At 36.7% G+C, this 18852-nt stretch overlaps 2 protein-coding genes across 11 annotated transcripts in view; one reads left to right on the forward strand and one right to left on the reverse strand.

Moving 5' to 3' along the window:
• The window catches only part of LOC147833363 (C-type lectin domain family 9 member A), a 25446-nt gene extending 8505 nt beyond the window's left edge, over nt 1–16941 (reverse strand). For 3 of the 9 annotated variants that reach the window (XR_015511507.1, XM_087287189.1, XM_087287185.1), the window contains exon 1: nt 206–370. Coding sequence is in view for 8 of the 9 variants with exons in the window: in XM_087287189.1 (XP_087143315.1) it covers nt 206–269 (64 nt within the window). In the remaining variant the exon portion in view is untranslated. Of the gene's footprint in view, nt 1–205; nt 371–1947; nt 2109–15102; nt 15166–16826 lie in introns of those variants that run through there. The other 6 variants (XM_087287192.1, XM_087287188.1, XM_087287186.1 and 3 more) reach the window with 5 other exon arrangements.
• Nucleotides 2059–12526, forward strand: nes (nestin). 2 transcript variants are annotated; one of them, XR_015510140.1, is made up of 5 exons: nt 2059–3011; nt 5219–5343; nt 6238–6311; nt 8735–11754; nt 11942–12526. XR_015510140.1 is itself a non-coding variant. In NM_001424069.1 (4 exon segments), coding segments are annotated over 4 exon segments (3798 nt in total). In that variant the 5' UTR covers nt 2077–2195; the 3' UTR covers nt 11518–11902.
• Nucleotides 16942–18852: the final 1911 nt, after the last annotated feature.

Raw genomic sequence — 18852 nt, forward strand, 5'->3', positions numbered from 1 at the left:
TCAAAAGATCTTCTTTTGTGTTCAACGAAAAAAAAAAGAAACTCAAAAAGGTTTGGAAACATTTACGGGCAAGTAAATAATGAGTAAATTTTCACTTTTGTTTGAGTCTTAAAATATTCAAATCAAGCAGAGGAAATGTGGTAACATAAATGTTTTTCTTTCTTTTTCTTTTTCGTCATTAGCAAAAACACCAACAAACACATACCTGCAGATTTGTCATTGTCAAAAGTCTTGAAGCTCACTGTTGAATAGCACAACTCCTCTTCCATTGTACACGCTCGCCTTCACAATCCACAGAAAACTTCTGAATGAAAAACAGGAGTGAGATTAAATCCAGCCTGTTATGCTTTCATGCTGACAAATTTGTGTCAACTTCAGAAAGCAGAACAATGATAATATACAGTGTTATTACATAATAAAACCAGAGGAACTTAATTAAGAAAGTTCTCTATTTTTGATAAAGGAAGTGACATTTTTTCAAAATTGTGTGTTTTCCTGTCCTGTTATGAAGCAAGTTTTTATGTTTTATGGTCGGCCAGAGGAAGTTTAGTTTTTATTAATGTGTATAGTCCTATGCATATATTACTATGCAAAGCTGTGCTATTTTCAGTAGTTTTTGTTAAACCTGGCTGAAATTCGTAACATTAAGGGAGATCGCATGGCGAAAAACAAATCAAACACAATATTACGTATATAATATAACATAATCAGTCAGCTGATTCTTCTTTATTCTGAACAGCAGAAGTATAATAACCTTGGGTTCTCAGAGGAGAAAAGTTAATTCATTTTATCACAAAATGAATCACACAGACTATCATTAGAACTTAACATGGTAAAAATTATTTTACAGCTGCTAAGTTAAGCAGAATTGGTGGCATACACTCAACGGCCACTTTATTAGGTACACCTGTCCAACTGCTCGTTAACGCTGTTGGAACTGATTGAATGCAACAGTAACTCAAATAACCACTTTACAGGTGAGGCATGCAGAAGAGCATCTTTAAATGCACAACACGCTGAGGCGGATGGGCTACAGCAGCAGAAGACCACACCGCTTGCCACTCCTGTCAGCTAAGAACAGGAAACTGAGGCTACAATTCACACAGGCTCACAAAAATTCCACAATAGAAGATTGGAAGAACGTTGCCTGGTCTGACGAGTCTCGATTTCTGCTTCAACATTTGCATAGTAGAGTCAGAATTTGGCGTCAACAATATGAAAGCATGGATCCCAATGGTTCAGGTTGGTGGCTGTGAATGAGTTTAAATGGGCGTATCACGGCTCAGGCTGGTGCTGATGGTGGTGTAATGGTGTGGGGCCGACAAATCTGCAGCAACTGTGATGCCATCATGTCAATATGGACCAAAATCTCGGAGGAATATTTCCAGTACTTTGTTGAATCTATGCCACGATGGATTAAGGTAGATCTGAAGGCAAAAGGGGGTCCAATCCGGTACTAGTAAAGTGTACGTAATATAGTGGCCGGTGGGTGTATATCAACAGTAGTTTTAATAGCCTACATTGCTTTATTTTTAAGTTTTTTTTTTAATCTTTTTTTGCAAGTTACTTGTAATATGTAGATGTTTAATAAGGTAATAAATGATTACACATAATAATGACTTCAATTTTTATCCAGTTTCTTTTTCACTATGCAGGTAAACAACTTTTGTCTGATGTATTGTGACCGTCTTGCCACAAGAGGGAGCAATTAACCGGATAAATCGAAGAGAAAAAGACTTACAGGGATTGCTTGGACAAAAAGAAAAAAAATAAGTCTTCATTTATTCTCATGTTTTTCTAAATAGACATTCACAGTCACCAATTAGGTTCACTATAAAAAAATATGCTGAAAGTGAATGTTGCCTCACAACCTCTTGTGTTTCACATGAATAAAAGTAAGTTTAACAGGTCTGAATGTAATCCAGCAGTGGTAGAGTTAACACTAACCAAATTACATCATTGCCTTCTCTCGCATTCAGTCCATCCACCCCTCCTCCTCAAGTCCATCGCCCTCCCCCGTCTCATTGTCTATGAAAGCAGGGTCGTACCCTCCTCTGTCCATTCAGCTGCTGGGCACTGGGACTGTGGTCCAGACCTCACCCACAAGCCTGTCATTACAATCACTGAATTAGTAACCTCAAAGTGCCCCATTTCTTCACAGCCTCTAGTGAGATTTCACTTCATATCTCTCGAAGATGGAGCTTCTGGGTGTCCGACAGCCATTTGGCCCTCAGTTTCAGGAGGAAAAGTACCAGATGCTAGAGCTGAACCACCGCCTTGAATCATACTTGGGCCGTGTGAAACTTCTGGAGGAAGAGAACAAGCTACTTCGAGAGGAGATCCACACTCTCAAGAGCAGCAGGGACCCAGCAGGCCAACGTAAAGCCCAGGAGGAGGCTCTCAGTCAGGCCAGGAGGATGATGGAGGAGGCCTGGAGAAAGAAAGACTGTGTGGAGCTGGAGGTAGAGAATCTGATGGAGGATATGGAGAAGGTGAGCTTTCAAAGAAAGAAGGTGAAGACTGCACAGGCTGAAGCTCAGAGGAAGCTCACAGAGAGCAGAAAGGAGCTGGAAGAGGAGCGCAGGGCTCAGATTTGGCTTAGAGAGAAGGTCGGTCAACTCGAGAAAGACCTCATGCTGCAGATGCAAGTGCACCAGGAGAACATGGAAACCATGCAGGCCTCACTGAAACAGACAAAGCAGGTCCTAATGGCTCCACAGCGTGTGCAAGCTACCAGCATCCCAGACCTGGGGCAGGAGTATGGCTACAAGGCAGCTCAAGCCTGGCAGGAGGCAGCCAACAACTATCAGAAACAGGTTGGACGTCTGGAGGAGAGTCTGAACCAGACAAAAGCTAACATGACAAAGATTTACCAGGAGAAGAGAGAGAGCCAGCGTCAGGTACAGCATCTGGCCAAAGAGCTGGAGAGCACGAGGATCAAGAGGCAGATGCTGGAGAAACATGCCATGCAGCAAAGAGAAGAACAGAAAGAGGAGCTTCAACATCTTCAGGTAAGAAATTTAATTTAATTCTCATTCTCATAAATTTCTTATTTAATAACCAATTATTGCAAAATAAAATTGCAAAAAAAATTCTATATTATGTTTATATAATATATAAGGTAATAATATATACACACACACACACACACACACACACAAACACACACAAACACATACATACATATATATATATATATATATATAAATCACACAGTTAAAGTCAGATTTTTTTCAACACATTTTTAGACATAACAGTTTTAATATCTCATGTCTAATAACTGATTTATTTTTATCTTTGGCATAATGACAGGAAATGATATTTGACTAGATATTTTTCAATACACTTCTATACAGCTTAAAGTGACATTTAAAGGCTTAACTAGGTTAATTAGGTTAACTATGCAGGTTAGGGTAATTAGGCAAATTAATGTATAATGATGGTTTGTTCTGTAGACAATCAAACTATATAGCTTAAAGAGGCTAATAATATTGTCCTTAAAATCTTTTTTAAAAATTTTAAAACTGCTCTTATTCTAGCCGAAATAAAACAATTAAGACTTTCTGCAGAAAAAAAAACATTATGAGACAAACTGTAAAAATTTCCTTGCTGTGTTAAGCAACATTTGAGAAATATTAAAAAAAGAAAAAAAATCAAAGGGGGGCTAATAATTCTGGTTTCAACTGTATATATACATACAGTTATGTACATACATACATAATAGTTTCAAGTCATTTCTAATAACTGATTTATTTTATCTTTGCCATGATGACAGTACATAATATTTTGCTAGATGTTTTTCAAGACACTTCTATACAGTTTAAAGTGACATTTAATGGCTTAACTAGGTTATTTAAGTTAACTAGGCAGGTTAGGGTAATTAGGAAAGTTGTTGTATAGAGATGGTTTGTTCTGTAGACTTTCGAAAAAAATATAGCTTAAAGGGGTTAATAATATTGATGGGTTTCAAAATGTGAAAACTGCTTTTATTCTAGCTGAAATAAAACAAATAAGACTTTCTCCAGAAGAAAAATCATTATCAGACATACTGTGAACATTTCCTTGCAACATTAAACATAATTTGGGAACTATTCTAAAAAGAAAAAAAAGTCAAAGGTGGCTAATAATTCTGACTTCAAGTGCTAATACATGACAATCAAACACGAAGAGTGTAAAAACCCTTTTCACCTAGAATACGTAATAATCACATGATCATTTCCAAGTTACATGATCATGCAGCAGGTAATACTATCACATAAAATGTTGATCTGTTCATCCAGAAATTCAGAATGAGTTCCTCTCTGAAACTGTGTGCTACAGTATGATCTTCAATAAACATCTTGTTTGGCTTCAAAAACACTCAGTTTGAATATAAACTTGCTGTGTTAAATTTAAAACAGGATTTCTGATCTAGTGTGAATAGTCTGACTTGCTACATTTGCCATATGTTGCTCTCATGTGCCCTACCAATATCAGTTTCTTTGCTTCACTGCCAATGATAAATCCTGTCCAATGGCAGAATTTTCTGAATCTCAAAGAAGTTGATCATCCAGGAACTTTTGACTAGTTTTTTTTTTCTTTTATGAAATCAGATGTCCCAGCGAGCATTTTTTTGTGTGTGTGCTTAAAAGATGTCAAATAGATGTCCAAACATAAACAGCTTGTCTTAAACAAAGCTAAATTTGGTCTGTCAGTGAAAATCTAAAAGATGTCTAATAATAGTCCAAAAAAATAGACAGATTAAAGTCCTATTAGACAGACTACACATGTAGTCATTCATTCCTGTCTATTTAATGATAGTGTATTTTTGGTCTATTGTTAGATTTCTACAATATTTTTACTGACAGCCCATATTTAGCTTTATTTTAGCCAAGCGATGTGTGTGTGTGTGTGTGTATACATATTTTAGACATCTTTTAGATACAAAAAAGCTTCCTGGGACATCTGATTTAATCATATAAAAACAGCAGTCAAAAATTTCCTGGATGATCTACTACTTCGGCTGAGATTCAGAAAATTACCAGTCCAATTTTGACCTTATTTTAGCCTAGATGTCTATTACATATCTTACACGCACACACAAATATTGCTTGCTGGGTTACTCTTTTGTCGTACAGATTTTTCTTTTTGCATATTATGTATTGTAGAAGTATTTAATTTCGGACACAGAAAGAAAATGCTTTTTCAAGAAAACATGCCTTGTTTTGTTGTTGTACAGGCCCAAGTAAACACCCTGGAGTTGGAGAAAGACTGTCTGGGGCAGCAGATTGACAGCCTGATGTTGGATAGACAACATCTGCTGCAGGTGAAGATGTCTCTTGGACTGGAGGTGGCAACATACAGGTACCTGTCTATGTCCTTTACATCACCATCACCAACAAAATACAACCTCGCCTTATCACAAAAAGTACAATACGCATGTGGCCATTGAGCAGTCTCAAAGCAGTCTGAGTGCAGATCCTCCCATATGCTCTTTGGGATTTGTAGTTTATGGAGGCTCAGCTAATATGATCATGCATCAGCGGCTCTGAAAGGCATGTCAGGCACCCCTGAGAGGGGTAACTTTAGATCAGTCAATCAGAATAGACCCTCTTCATTTCCCACCCGGCACTGACCCTGATCCATCTGCCTGGAGGAGGGGCTGAGAAACAGGGGGGTGGGTGATTCATTCAATGACACCTTTCATATCTGTCAGATTTATGTCTGTTGAGGGCTGAGTGAAAAAAATTTAGGATAACTCATTTAAGCTGTTGCTCAGTCTATGGTCCTCTTTATCATTGCGTTACATGCATTGAGAAGGATTGATGCGTTTGTGTTACAAAATAAGAACATATATAAAATACATACACAGAGAAGAGGTTCATTATTGGAAATCATTCAGATATACTGCACATCATCCATAACATCTCCATTCCACATTATATAAAAAAAATATGATTTTAGATGGATACAAGCTTTTGGGATCATACCTGTTACACTAAATGTGCATATAAATATATAAAATTGCATCTGTCTATGTCTGTCTTTCATATTTATATACAAGTCCAACTCTTGCAACTATTGCTATGTGCAGTCTTGCAGATGGGCTGACAATGACAAATCTGACATGCTATTTGCATAACAAGAGGGCTAGGCACTGGACTGCAGTTCAAGAACATGGCTTCATCTCATTTAGCCAACCCCTCACATTAAAGAAAACACTGTGATGCTAACAGCTGTTCTGTTGCTTCTTTCCAGAGCTTTGCTGGACAGCGAGGGCCTGAGAATCGACAGACCAACACCAAACAAGACCAGCTCTACTGTCTTTTTAGGTAACGTTCTAGGACACAGCATCATAGTAACAGAAAGTTGTGTGGTTGTTGTAGTTTTTATAGTGTAGGATGCTAAAACATTGAGGTTATATGAAAATAATAACTGCATATGTTATAGAAAGTGAACCCATTTACCTTACCATCGTCTCCCCTGAGCTGGTTAAATGATTAGTACTTTGTGGTATTGTGCACTGATTGTATGGTGGGGTATCTGTCAAAGACTGTAAAGCTAGCTTCCTGTGCTAGCCTAGTCCCATAGGTCACTGTAGCAGATGGCGCCACTTTCCAGTAATGCCGGTCTGGAAAACGCATAATGAAGATCAATACATCTCCATTACGACTCACTCACAGTTCAGGACTTGCATGTATTCTGATAACTCCCCTGAGAGGCAAATCTAAGGTCTATGTCTGTTTGTTTCATCTCCAACTATCTCTTTAGCCTGGGGGGTTTTCGGTTCCGCTTCACTTACAGTAGCATCATAATGTAGTTATGACAGGATATGATGGTATGATCATATTTTGATAATATGGTTTATGTTTTTGTTGCTATTTTCATTCAAATATTTTAAACACATTTTTAAAGCAGTGATTAATGAATGAAAAGTTAAAACATTTTTGTTTATCTTTGTATTTTTGTTTTAAATACATACTGTAGAGGCAAATTTATACCTAAGGGCTAAGAGAATTATTAGCCCTCTTTTTAATTTTTAAATTTTTTTTAAATATTTCCAGAATATTTTCACAGTATGTCTGATAATTTTTTTTTTCTGGAAAAATTCTTATTTTAATTAGGCAAGAATAAATTTAAAAAAAAAATTTTAAAAGCCATTTTAAGGACAAAAGTATTAGCCCCTTTAAGCAATATTTTTTCTAGATAGTCTACAGAACAAACCATCATTATACAATAACTTGCCTAATTACCCTAACCTGCATAGTTACCCTAATTAACCTAGTTAAGCCTTTAAATGTCTCTTTAAGATAGAAGTGTCTTGAAAATTATCTAGTCAAATATTATTAACTGTCATCATGATAAAATATATCAGTTGTTGGGGGGATGCACCAATGAGGATAGGGATGCACCAATGAATATGTTTTTTGACCTATATTTATAACCGATGACACTTAAAATTTGGAGACCGAAAGCCAAGATATTAGCCAATATAAATATTTAAAAATGTTATATTTCTATACAGTAAACAACTGATTTTTAAAACTTCAGAGAAAGTTAAGTTTAAATTGATCTTATAAACTAAATAGCCTACTCAAAGCAAAAAAAAGCAATAATTTCAAAATTGCAAGGTGATTAAATAGATATATTCACATGCCAAAAATTAATTATCTTATTTTCTTTACATAGCAAATTAACACTCAACTTGACTGTTGCATAAAAATAATTGGTTAAAATAACAAAGTGATTTAATTAACCAACAAGTTAAATAAATTTAAGTACAATTAAATTTTTAAAGTATAATGAAACATTACAGTAAATGTGCAAATGTGCAGATATGTAATGTCTGAAAAAGCATTTTGAGAGGCGTTTTGACAGTTGGGAACCTATAGATTAAATGCGGCATAAATCCATCTGATTAGGCATTTTCGATTCGTTTGAACACATGCAGGTTCTGCTTGTCAATCAAACAACACTTCTATGTTAGTTCTTGCTGTCAATTGTGGGAAAATGATCGATGAAAGGTTTATGATAAACCTCTGTGTTTAAAAGTTTAACTGTAGGCACTGTGTGATGCGTGTGCACGCAAATGGGTGTCAGATTTGTCATTTGAGCATTGAGCACTGAAGACTTTATGACAAACACAGAACATAATATAAAGACAGAATGTGACGGACGGTTGAGAACCCTTATGCTGGATTAAGTGACTGGCACAAGTCTCAACTGCTGCTGTTTGGGCTGCTGTAATGGCTCTGATGGCTTACTCAGATAACGATAACAATATATATATATATATATATATATATATATATATATATATATATATATATATATATATATATATATATATTAGGGATGTTTTTTAAGGAATAAAAATTTTAAGGAATAAAATAATTGCTATTGGAATCTCAGACAAATCTGCCAAGTAACAGAAATAGAACAACTTTAAACAAACTTTAAACAAATTAGGAACATTTGGGCTATTTTAAAATGTTTTTTAGATTTTGTTTTTGAAATTGGACAGTGCAATTATGAAAATGAAGACAGACAGATGGCATGACAAACTTTCCTCAATAGGACTAGAACCCAGGTTGTCCAAAGCCCAACTGTTTTATGTGTCAAGACAATCCACATGAAGGATTTGGCTCCTACTCAATGATAGACTTAATCAGATCTTGCTGTTCTTACAGAGCTTGTTGCCTGTCATTGTGACAAAGCCTGCCATCTTCTTGTTTTTTTTGTTTTTTTGTCACAGATGCACTCTCAAAGCCCACTGGGATCCAGTCAACTTCTCAAACCACTGCTGCTTCCTGCCTTCTCAGCAGTTCTGTGTCTACAAGTCACAGATCAATCGCCTCATCCCGCAGTCTGCTGACCAGTGCGGCTCCGTCATGGACACTGACACGAGGGACTCCACAGAGACCACCAAGCAGTACCTCGATGACAGAAAAGACAGAGGATCACATATCTGAGGAGACTAAGAGATCTGCTGAGGAGTCTGTGGATCAATTACAGCAAGAGAAAGTCCAGCAAGACTGGACTCTCGAATCCACTCTTCCCAAAACATCTGCAGAACCAAAACCAGAGCTTCAACTAGAAGAAATTAAGGTGGAAGACGAAGCAAATGAACCCCAACAAGCTCATATGGTTGAATCTAAAACGGATGAATCTGAACTGATTAGTGTACCAGCTGAGCAACAAGGAAGTATGTCCCAAACTCCAGAGACAAAGTGCTGGGCTGGTCATTTCAGTGATCCTGCAGAAGTTTCAGAAGACGGAAAGGATGAAGACACTGAAGTGTCTGTCGAAATGGCTCGTATCTCACATGCACCCAAGGTTGCTTGGGAAGAAATCAAATCTGCTGTAGAGAATGAAAAAGATGATGCTTCTGAGATGGACGTAAGATCAGAGATCATCAGTGAAAGCCACACATTTGCATATGGAGATGCAGAGAATGATAGTAATACATTAACATCAAGCCATATCAGTCAAAACACCAATGCACTGGCTTCATCTTTCCTTGAGCAAGGAACTCTAGATTCAGCTAGTTATTTTGGCTATGAGGCAACAAATGAAAATCTTATGAAGGAAGAGGAACTGGACAATGTGAGCAATATTAGCGAGGAGGTGACAGAACAATTGAACAGTGAAACTGAGGCAGCTATTGATTCAATCAATGAGTGGGACAGACAGGAAGAAAGTGAACCAGAGAATGAGACCAAAGTGATGACTTCTTACTTTGAGGTAGAAGAGGGAGAAATGAGCATCAATACTGACACGAAAGATAAAACTGAAGATGACATAGAAAGGGAAGAGTTAGAAGTGACAGAAAGAGAAATTCTAGTGCAAAGTGCAGGTGGAATGCTGGGTGTAGATTTACCCAATGACACTGATCATCAGGATGAGCACAATCTACCTCAGATAGAGCTGAACGAAGACCAATCTGAGGCAGAAGAAGAAAATCAAAAAGAAAAGCAATGTGATGAAGATGACTCCCCAAACATATCAGCCTCATTGAAAACTGACCCAGGAGAAGGAGACAGTTACAGCCAGGAGCACACGCTGGCAGACACACGGCCCTTGATCCGTTATAAGAGCGATGAGGAAAGATCACACCACATCGGTGAGACCAGTGACAGTGAGGATGAGAAAGAAAGAATTGATCAAGGCCACTTGAATGAGAAACGTTTTAACACTATGGAGGATCTCACTGAAGAACCAGACATGGAGGTCACCGGAGAGATGATGCTGGAGGATCTTGTTTCTAAAGAAGAAGCTGCAGCTGACGATGTGGCATTTGTGATGTTTCAGAAAGTCTCTGGAGACCATGAAAGTTTGGATGTGGTGGTGCAAGAAAGTGAACTCAAGGGTAATCTGGAGAAGGAAGGTAGTGGTGATGCTGATGATATGAGAGACAATAAGGGAGAAGATGTCAGTGTTTTTGAGCAAAATGAGAACCAGCAACTGACTGAACACCAGCATGTTCACACAGAACAGGTTGAGGATAAACCATTCCATTCACATGAAACTCAAGAACACGTCAACACGGAGTTTTCATCCACATTTTCTGAAAGATCTCAGCAAGAGCAACTGGAAGAATCAAGTCTGACTATGTTTGAAGATGAAGCTGCAACCAAAGAAGCAGAAGATTCGGATGTCTCTATGCACACCAACATAGATCTGATTGACAGTCGCTCTTTAGAGAGCGAGATAAACGGTCAGCCAGACATTATGACCTCAGACATGGCCAACTCTGAGTGCAATAGCTCAGAAGACGAGTCTCCAAATGCCAGCCAGTGCTTTCAGAACACAAGCCTTTTAGCAGCGGCGACTCCTAATGAACAGCCATTAACCTTTACTAATGAAGTCTCCAAGGCTGATTATGTGTCTGACAACAACGACGTGCCTGAAGAAGTGCTCTGTGAGGAGAAGAGCACTGATGAGCCCAAGGCCTCTCAGATTGATGACTTGGAGAATTTTAACATTTGGGGGGAAAGCACGAGCATTTCAGATGCAGCCGAGACCACACATGCAAGCATGGATGAACATTCAAGCATTTCCCCAGTGAATGAGAATCTGGAAAGCTCAAACAAAATGCCAAGTGTGGCGGAAAACATCTTTGGAAAATTTGAAGAACATCTCGAAAGGTCAGTGGAGAGCTTTCCAGAAAAAGAAGTGACTATGATGGACTTTGAGAACAACGATTTAGGAGAGGAATTTCAGTCGAAGCAAATGAAAAGTGAGATTCACAGCTTCTTTAGCACTAGTTTGAAGCAAGATTTCTGGAGCGAAGGGAAAATGGAGATGGCAGCAACTTATGATCCCGCCAAAACTGAAGACTTAAATCAGGCCATGGTCTTTGGAGAGGAGTGGAGAGAAATAGGAGTGCAATCAGCGAATGGAGATACTAAAGAAGAGATGGAGATCCTCAAAGTCAGGGATGATAAGCAAAAAGATGGACAGCCAGCGCAGAGCAAGATAGTCCAGTCAGATGATTCTGCTGATGAGGGGGATTCCTGGTCATCTGGTGATGAGTAAAACCCTAATGATGTTTTAAGACAAAACCAAAAAGAGCCAAAATGGACTATTGTGATCGAAGACATTCATTCATTCATTTATTTTCCTTCAGCTTAGTCTGTAAGGAAGATTACCACAGCGGAATGAACCGCCAACTATTCCAACATATGTTTTAAACATACACATACACTCTCGCTTTTACACAAACACTCATACACTGAATACGGCCATTTTAGTACATTTTAATTCACTAATACAGCATATCTTTAGACCAGGGATGGGCAAACTTGATCCTCGAGGGCCGGTGTCCCTGCAGAGTTTTGTTCCAACACTAATCAAACACACCTGAACAAACGAATCAGTGTCTTCAAGATCACTTGAACTCTATAGGGAGGTCTGTTTGAATAGGGTTGTAGCTAAACTATGCAGGACACTGGCCCTCCAGGATCAAGTTTGCCCACACCTGCTTTAGACTGTGGGGAAACCGGAGCACCCGGAGGACACTCACATGAACATGGGGAGAACATGCAATCTCCACACAGAAATGCGAACTGACCCAGCGGACACTTGAACCAGCGAACTTCTAGCTGTGAGGCGACAGTGCTAACCACTGAGCCACCGTGCCGTCCTGTGATCGAAGACAACAACAGTGAAGACAAACTGCAAAAAAAAAAAAAACACATTGAAATAACTGCAATAGAGGCATGTGTGGTGTGTGTGTGTGTGTGTGTGTGTGTATAACTGTACAATGGGATTTCAGTAATGTGAGTTAACAGCCCAGCATAGTATGGCAGCTGCTGTGTCTGAAGGCGTGGTACTCCATGACAGCCGCTGGCAGAAAGGATTCCTAAAGGTTTACTATGAGGCCTTAGTTCATGTCTGTTTTTTCTGTAATAATCAGACCAGCATTTTATTAATCTTCATCGGTCCGAGTTAAAAAATAACATTTTGTGTATTTGCACTTGGTGGAAATACAATATGAATCAAAACTTGTTCCAAAAGATTAAATATTAAACAGTTAAATGGCAAATGTTGGTGTTGGCGTTTTCATTATTTATTGTACAGATTTCAAAAAGAATTCATTGTATTCAAACCCCCCCCCCCCTTTTTTTTTAAATTAGTATTTTAAGACTTTACATGCATTTCTGTTTTAAATAAATTCAAATATTCATATTTTCTACTTATCAATTCAGAAGTCAAATAAAACATGCACTATACATCCAGTTGTTATTTATACACACATGCAAGATTACAGCAATTAAGGGATTATAGTAAAGATTTCGTATAAAGTTTATGTTCATTCAACATTAAAACTTGGATATCAATTGTTTTCATTAAATTACGACAGATACATTTATAACTGATCATGTCCAATTTCTGAGTAAACAGATACTTACAACAAATTTAATATGACGTCAAGTTTGCTCTGATTCTCCAAATTTTACCAAAATTACACAAGTTGCAATTACACAAGTGGTTCTCAATTCCTGTCATGGGGCCCCCCTGTCCTCTCATTTTGTATGTGTCTTATGCCTAGTTCAGACTGTGTGATTTTTGCCCCGATTTTGGCTCGCCGACAGGTTTTGAGAAATCGCCGACAAATGCCTGAAATCACAGGCAAATCGCTGCTCGTGCACGTGAGTGACAATCACACAGTGACACAAGTATCAGTTCATGGATCTCTCAGTTAACGAGCTGATGATCTGAATCAGGTGTGTTAAGGGTCCGTGCCATATTTTGACTCATTATTTCGTTTTGGTTTTGTGTTTGTTTTAATATTTCGTTTTAAGTTAATAAGCAGAATAACAGATGAGTTTCCGTTTTTTCTGCCTACAGAATAAACAGAAAAACGAAATATTCATCTTTTTTCTGATGTTACGTTTTCCGTAATAAAAGGAATAATCAAATGAACGGATGATACACGGACCGTTAAGTAAGCCTGAGGACTGGAATTGAGAACCACTGCATTAGTGTAAAAAGAAATAGAACATGAACTACAATCAGTGGACTTTATTTTCTGAGGTAAATATACTTGTGTTCATTGGAATAGCAAGTTACTGTGCTCTTCTGTCAGCTGTCATTCTGAATGTCATCACCTGTGTGGGGAAGGTTACTTTGGAAATGTAATAGATTACATATTACAAATTACTCTATTTAAAATGTAATAAGTTACACTACTTTTTGATTACTTTATAAAAGTAACTAATTACATTTGATTACTTTTTGATTACTTTTAAGTTTCTAATGAATATTTTCAACTAAATAATTTTCAAGCATTTATACAGAGCAGGAGTGAGCTTACATTAGCTCTGTTTACTGTTGAAATCTCAAAAGCTTTCATCACTTAAATAAAATTAATTTTATTAATTTAAATTTAAAGTAGAGCCACCACAAAACCAGACCTTATCACAAAAACATGTTTACTGTTGTTACAAAATAAAAAATTTAGTTAGTTGTTCAGGTGATTTATGTGGCATTTGCAATAAAAAAATACATCTAATTTTTGCAATTTTCATTTTTATATCGAAGCCACTTAAATTCAATTCAATCGCATATTAGTGATCAATAAAACTGCCAATGAAACATATGAGGCAGAACTGTTCATTTCAATTATTTACTGTAACTAATATGCTGTACCAAACAGGAATAAATTATAGTACATAACAGCAAAAATAAAAAAAATCCAATAAAACCAGGTGTTACACATTTAAAACACTATTGATCCGCGATCTGTAAATGTAGCTTGAGTGGACACTACTGCACTACTTCACTAATAAAATAGCTTCGCTACTGTGAAAAGCTATTTTATTTTTAGTGACGCTACCGCCACTCTATAGAGTGTATACTGAGAAATGTAGTTAAGCTAGCTACACTGTTAATGTGATAAGATCACTTTGGCCAGAGGAGTCTGCTGGTGCCCTGAAATTCACAAATCGATAACTTTGTGAGTCAAAACATATAATTGGAAATGAAAGGGTCTGTTTTTATTTCTGTGCACTCACGATAACGACAAAAAACATTTTTGCTTTTATAAAACAATGAAATGCTAGCTTACATACCTTCAGATGCTTCCTCATGGTTTTCAATGGCAAAGAGGACTAGACGTGGTGCGCCCATGACAATTAATTTGATTTAACAGTAGGGGGACAATAAATATAAAATTTCTTATGAGCAATTTTTTAAAGATTTTTTGAAGGGGACACAAATAATACAGCCAAATTGTACTTATAAAGATATGTCCCAACAGTTAAAATGGTTTTATTGTTCATATTACAGCATGGAGACTACATTATAGTTAATTTCAAAGTTTTTCTCAGGTTCAATGACAGCAAATTTTTCTTCAAAACTATTTATTGCATTGTTTTTTGTGTTGTTTACAGTCAACAGACTGACTCCTGAAGCAGAATAATAGCAGGAAAAGACATTTTCGATACTCATAATAACTAACTTGTTTACATTACACTTGTTAAATTGAGAGATCATATTGTAAATCAGTGAGCCTGTAAGGTTCATCTGCTAAACAGCCACAACTCAGAAAACATTAAAAAAATTGTTCACCCCTAAAAGAATTGTCATTATCCCTTCAATAAAGCACAACACCCTTACCTGACACTGTACATCTGACTGACCCTGCTCTGCCTGTTCCTCAATCATTTCTTTCTCCTCTGCCTGTGATTGATATTGTTACATTAGTATTTTCATAAGCACTCATTTTTAAAGCCAAATAGCCTTAATATGTGAACTTTATGTACTTGTCGTTTAGTGCACTGAAAAATTATATTATGTCCATTTTCCTTTTCTCTGTCATTTTATCATTGAGGTAAAGTTGGTTTTATATTCGCACATTCAGTCTCTCATTAATAATATAACCTCAGAAGAGTATTCATTGGAAATTCTAAATAGTAAAATCATATTAGCAACCAACAACCATCAAAGTACAGCATTGTTTACAGTCAATTAAATAGTGAATAGTAAATTAAATAGTAGTATATTGTTTACCTAAAGGTTCTATAAAGACGTTGTAACTGATACAAAATACAGCAGCCAGAGTTTTAATGAAATTGAAGATACGAGAACATACCACAACAGCATTAATAGAATAGATTTTAAGATTCTTTTATTAGTTTATAAGTCACTACACATGACACCTTCTTACTTTTCTGACTGCTTATTAAAATATAATCCAAACCGTTTGCTTTGCTCTTCTAGCGCTCAGCTTTTAGAATTTCATTCTGTAAATCTGATATGATCTGGCAGCACTTCTTTTAGTCACTATGGTGTAAAAATTTGCAATTGTCTCCCAAATAAAGTGAAAGAATCCCCCAGAATTTATGTTTTTAAAAAGCTTGTTAAGAAGCACCTTTTTAAAATTGCGTATGAATATAACAGTTTGTGAAGTTTATGCAATTTATGTATATTGTGTATGTTTATGTATATATTATGTATGGTGTGTGCATGTATGTAAAGAATATTGTGTGTGATTGTGTAGACGTATGCATATATGAGTGTACAGGTATGCTTTTATCTGAGTATATATTTTGCTTTATTTGTCTATACATTTTTTTTATTTTGTTTATTTTACAATGCCTGTTTGTTGTTTGTGAAGTGCTTTGAGTTGCATGTATGTAGGAAAAGTGCTATACAAATAAAATTTATTATCATTATTATTATTACTATTATTATTATTAATGTTATTTTGAAGTCAAACTTACATGGGATTTCTGTTTGAATATTCAAAGTACCATGGTAAACAATGTATGAAGCATTTACTGAATGAATGTGCGAATATAAAACCAACTTTACCTTAATCATTTTATCTAGTCCATGACACTGCAAGGCAAGTTTATAGCTAGCACATTTTATACACAATGCTAATTCAAAGTGCTTTACATGAATAATGAAAAATTATCATAAAAATCATCACAACAATAAAAACAAGGACATTTTATATTTTAAATTAATTTAGTCACTTAAGAACAGAACTGAAATTGATTATACAAAAAATACAGTTGGGTTAGATTGGACGTAGCACAATGCTCATTTAGCAAATCCATATGCTAATTGTGGCCGTTAATGTAAAGTTAACATTATGCCAAGTCGTCACAAATGTAACAATGCATGGGAAACGGCTTTGGGGAGTTGCGTTGCAATGCACTATGCAACAAGCTAACGTAAACAAGCATAACGTTAACTACATGAGTAACCGCTTATACAGCCGATTCATGGACATCGATAATCAGCATTTTTGCCGCAACTAATTTATGAATGATTCTGCATTAACTACATTAAAGAGAATCGCTTTTTTTAATGTGATTAATACACCTACTTACTGAAATTCATTATTGACCCGTAGCCACACACCTAACTTGTGTGTCTGTCTGTCTGCTGTGACAGGCTGCGTGTCACAGAATTTGGTGTAACACCGGCAGTGGATCAAACCACTATGAGGAATCGGGGGCGAACTCTTTCTAAATGCATTTAAAATAATAAATCCGGGATGTTTTTTCTACTTAGACAATTATTTTAGGTATACACAATTATATTTTTCAAAATTGAGAGTGCGTTTTTATATGTGTTTATATATTTTATTTGGTGAGGGGGACAAGCATCAGCGCTTTAGTTAATTGCCTTAGCAGAAGGCATCCTGCATATCAAAAACAGGCAAAGCAATAAATGAATAATATTCAACATATCCCAGATTTTTTGAGAAAAATATTAGATGTAACCCCATTTGTAATTTTTAACATTTTGTAAAAGTAACTGTAATTTAAATACACATTTTTCTCAGTAACTGTAACGAATTACTGTTACTTTTATTTTGTATTTAAATTACGTAACGCCGTTACATGTAACTAGTTACTTCCCAGAGCCTCTTCGGTAATGGTGCGCAAAGCGAGGCTTCATGAAACACTGAAACAGTCGAAGCAAATGTGTTGAAGCTTCGAAACATTTCAAAACCCGTCTCTACAGTGACACCTAGTGATAATGTTTTATGTATTGCACTGGAACAGCTTCAGCATAGAACCAGTATAGCAAATTGAGGTGAACTCCACTTTGTAGAGTTGAACCTTAAGTCGCCAATTGACCCAGCCAAGGCTCGAACCAGTGACCTTTTTGCTGTGAGGCGACAGCACTACCTACTGCGCCACTGCATCGCCTCATCATATTACTGTAAAAATATAAATTATTGTTTTACAGTGTTACAAAAATGATGCTATATTGATGGCGTATCCGCAGCTGTATCCTATCTAGACTACACCATAAAACAGTAACATTATTAAAATACATAAAATCCCGGTTTCTGAATATTTGTACAAGTCGATTCGAACCCAAAAGCCATTTGAAGCACAGTAACAACATGCATATACACGGTCCACTAGGCTATATGAGGCAGAAGGTTTTCTGACCCTGTCAGTCAAACGCAGATTCGCCAAGTCTCGAAACGCTTCTGAAATGGCCGATGCTTTGAATCGCTTTAGTCACTTGCCCTGGTGTTTCAAAACACTTTAGTCAGGTGACCTGGGTGTTTCGTGTCATGCTTCAGTGCAGTGTTCCAAAACATTTGCGCTTCAAGATCTTGACACTGTGTCGAAACGTCAGTTTCACGTCAGCCATTCCTAGTCTTCAAAGAAACTAGGAAATATGACAGTCGTTTTTGTTAACAGAGTAGCTGTACATCTGTGGAAGAAAGAAATGAGCGTTATGACAGTAAACTCAAGATCATCCTGATGTGGCCACTGATCTGAGGCCTGCCGCGGGTCATTTTCGGTCTATCCTGTGTGTCGGTACAGTAATGAATGTCTGTCTGTATGATTGAGCTCATGGTTCGGGATGAGATGTGGTCATTTTGGAGGTCTTTCTGCTTCTGAAGGAAATAAATAAATAAATAAATGATTAGTTTTTACCAAAATATCGATTTTTCAATTTCATATTCAATTTTTTTTTGTGTGTAGGCTTTTTGTGTATTACTGTAAAAAATACGCAAAATTGTCTCTGTCAATGTTTAGTGAGAACATTTTCATTTTTGGGTGAACTATCCTTTTTTAAAACAAGCAAAGTTTCAGTCTTTCTTGATTAAGCATAGCATCAGGTTTATGGTCAGCTTAAAGCAGACTGACTGACCTGTAGGTGAAGGCGAGTCGATGTCAGAAATGATCACTTTCTAAAGCAGAAATATATATTGCTCACATATATGTCAGCAGCACTTTTTTCATTTATATATTTATTTGACCCTAACCTTATTCTTTTTATTCATTATTTTGCCACAGCTCCTCTCTTTTTATTTATTTTCTCGCAGCCCCTTGAGCAGAATGCAGCCTGCAGGTTAATGATGATGTAACTATCATTCGACCCCAA

This window comes from Danio rerio, chromosome 16 (assembly GCF_052040795.2).
Source record: "Danio rerio strain M-AB ecotype USA chromosome 16, GRCz13ab, whole genome shotgun sequence".
Taxonomy (NCBI): domain Eukaryota; kingdom Metazoa; phylum Chordata; class Actinopteri; order Cypriniformes; family Danionidae; genus Danio; species Danio rerio.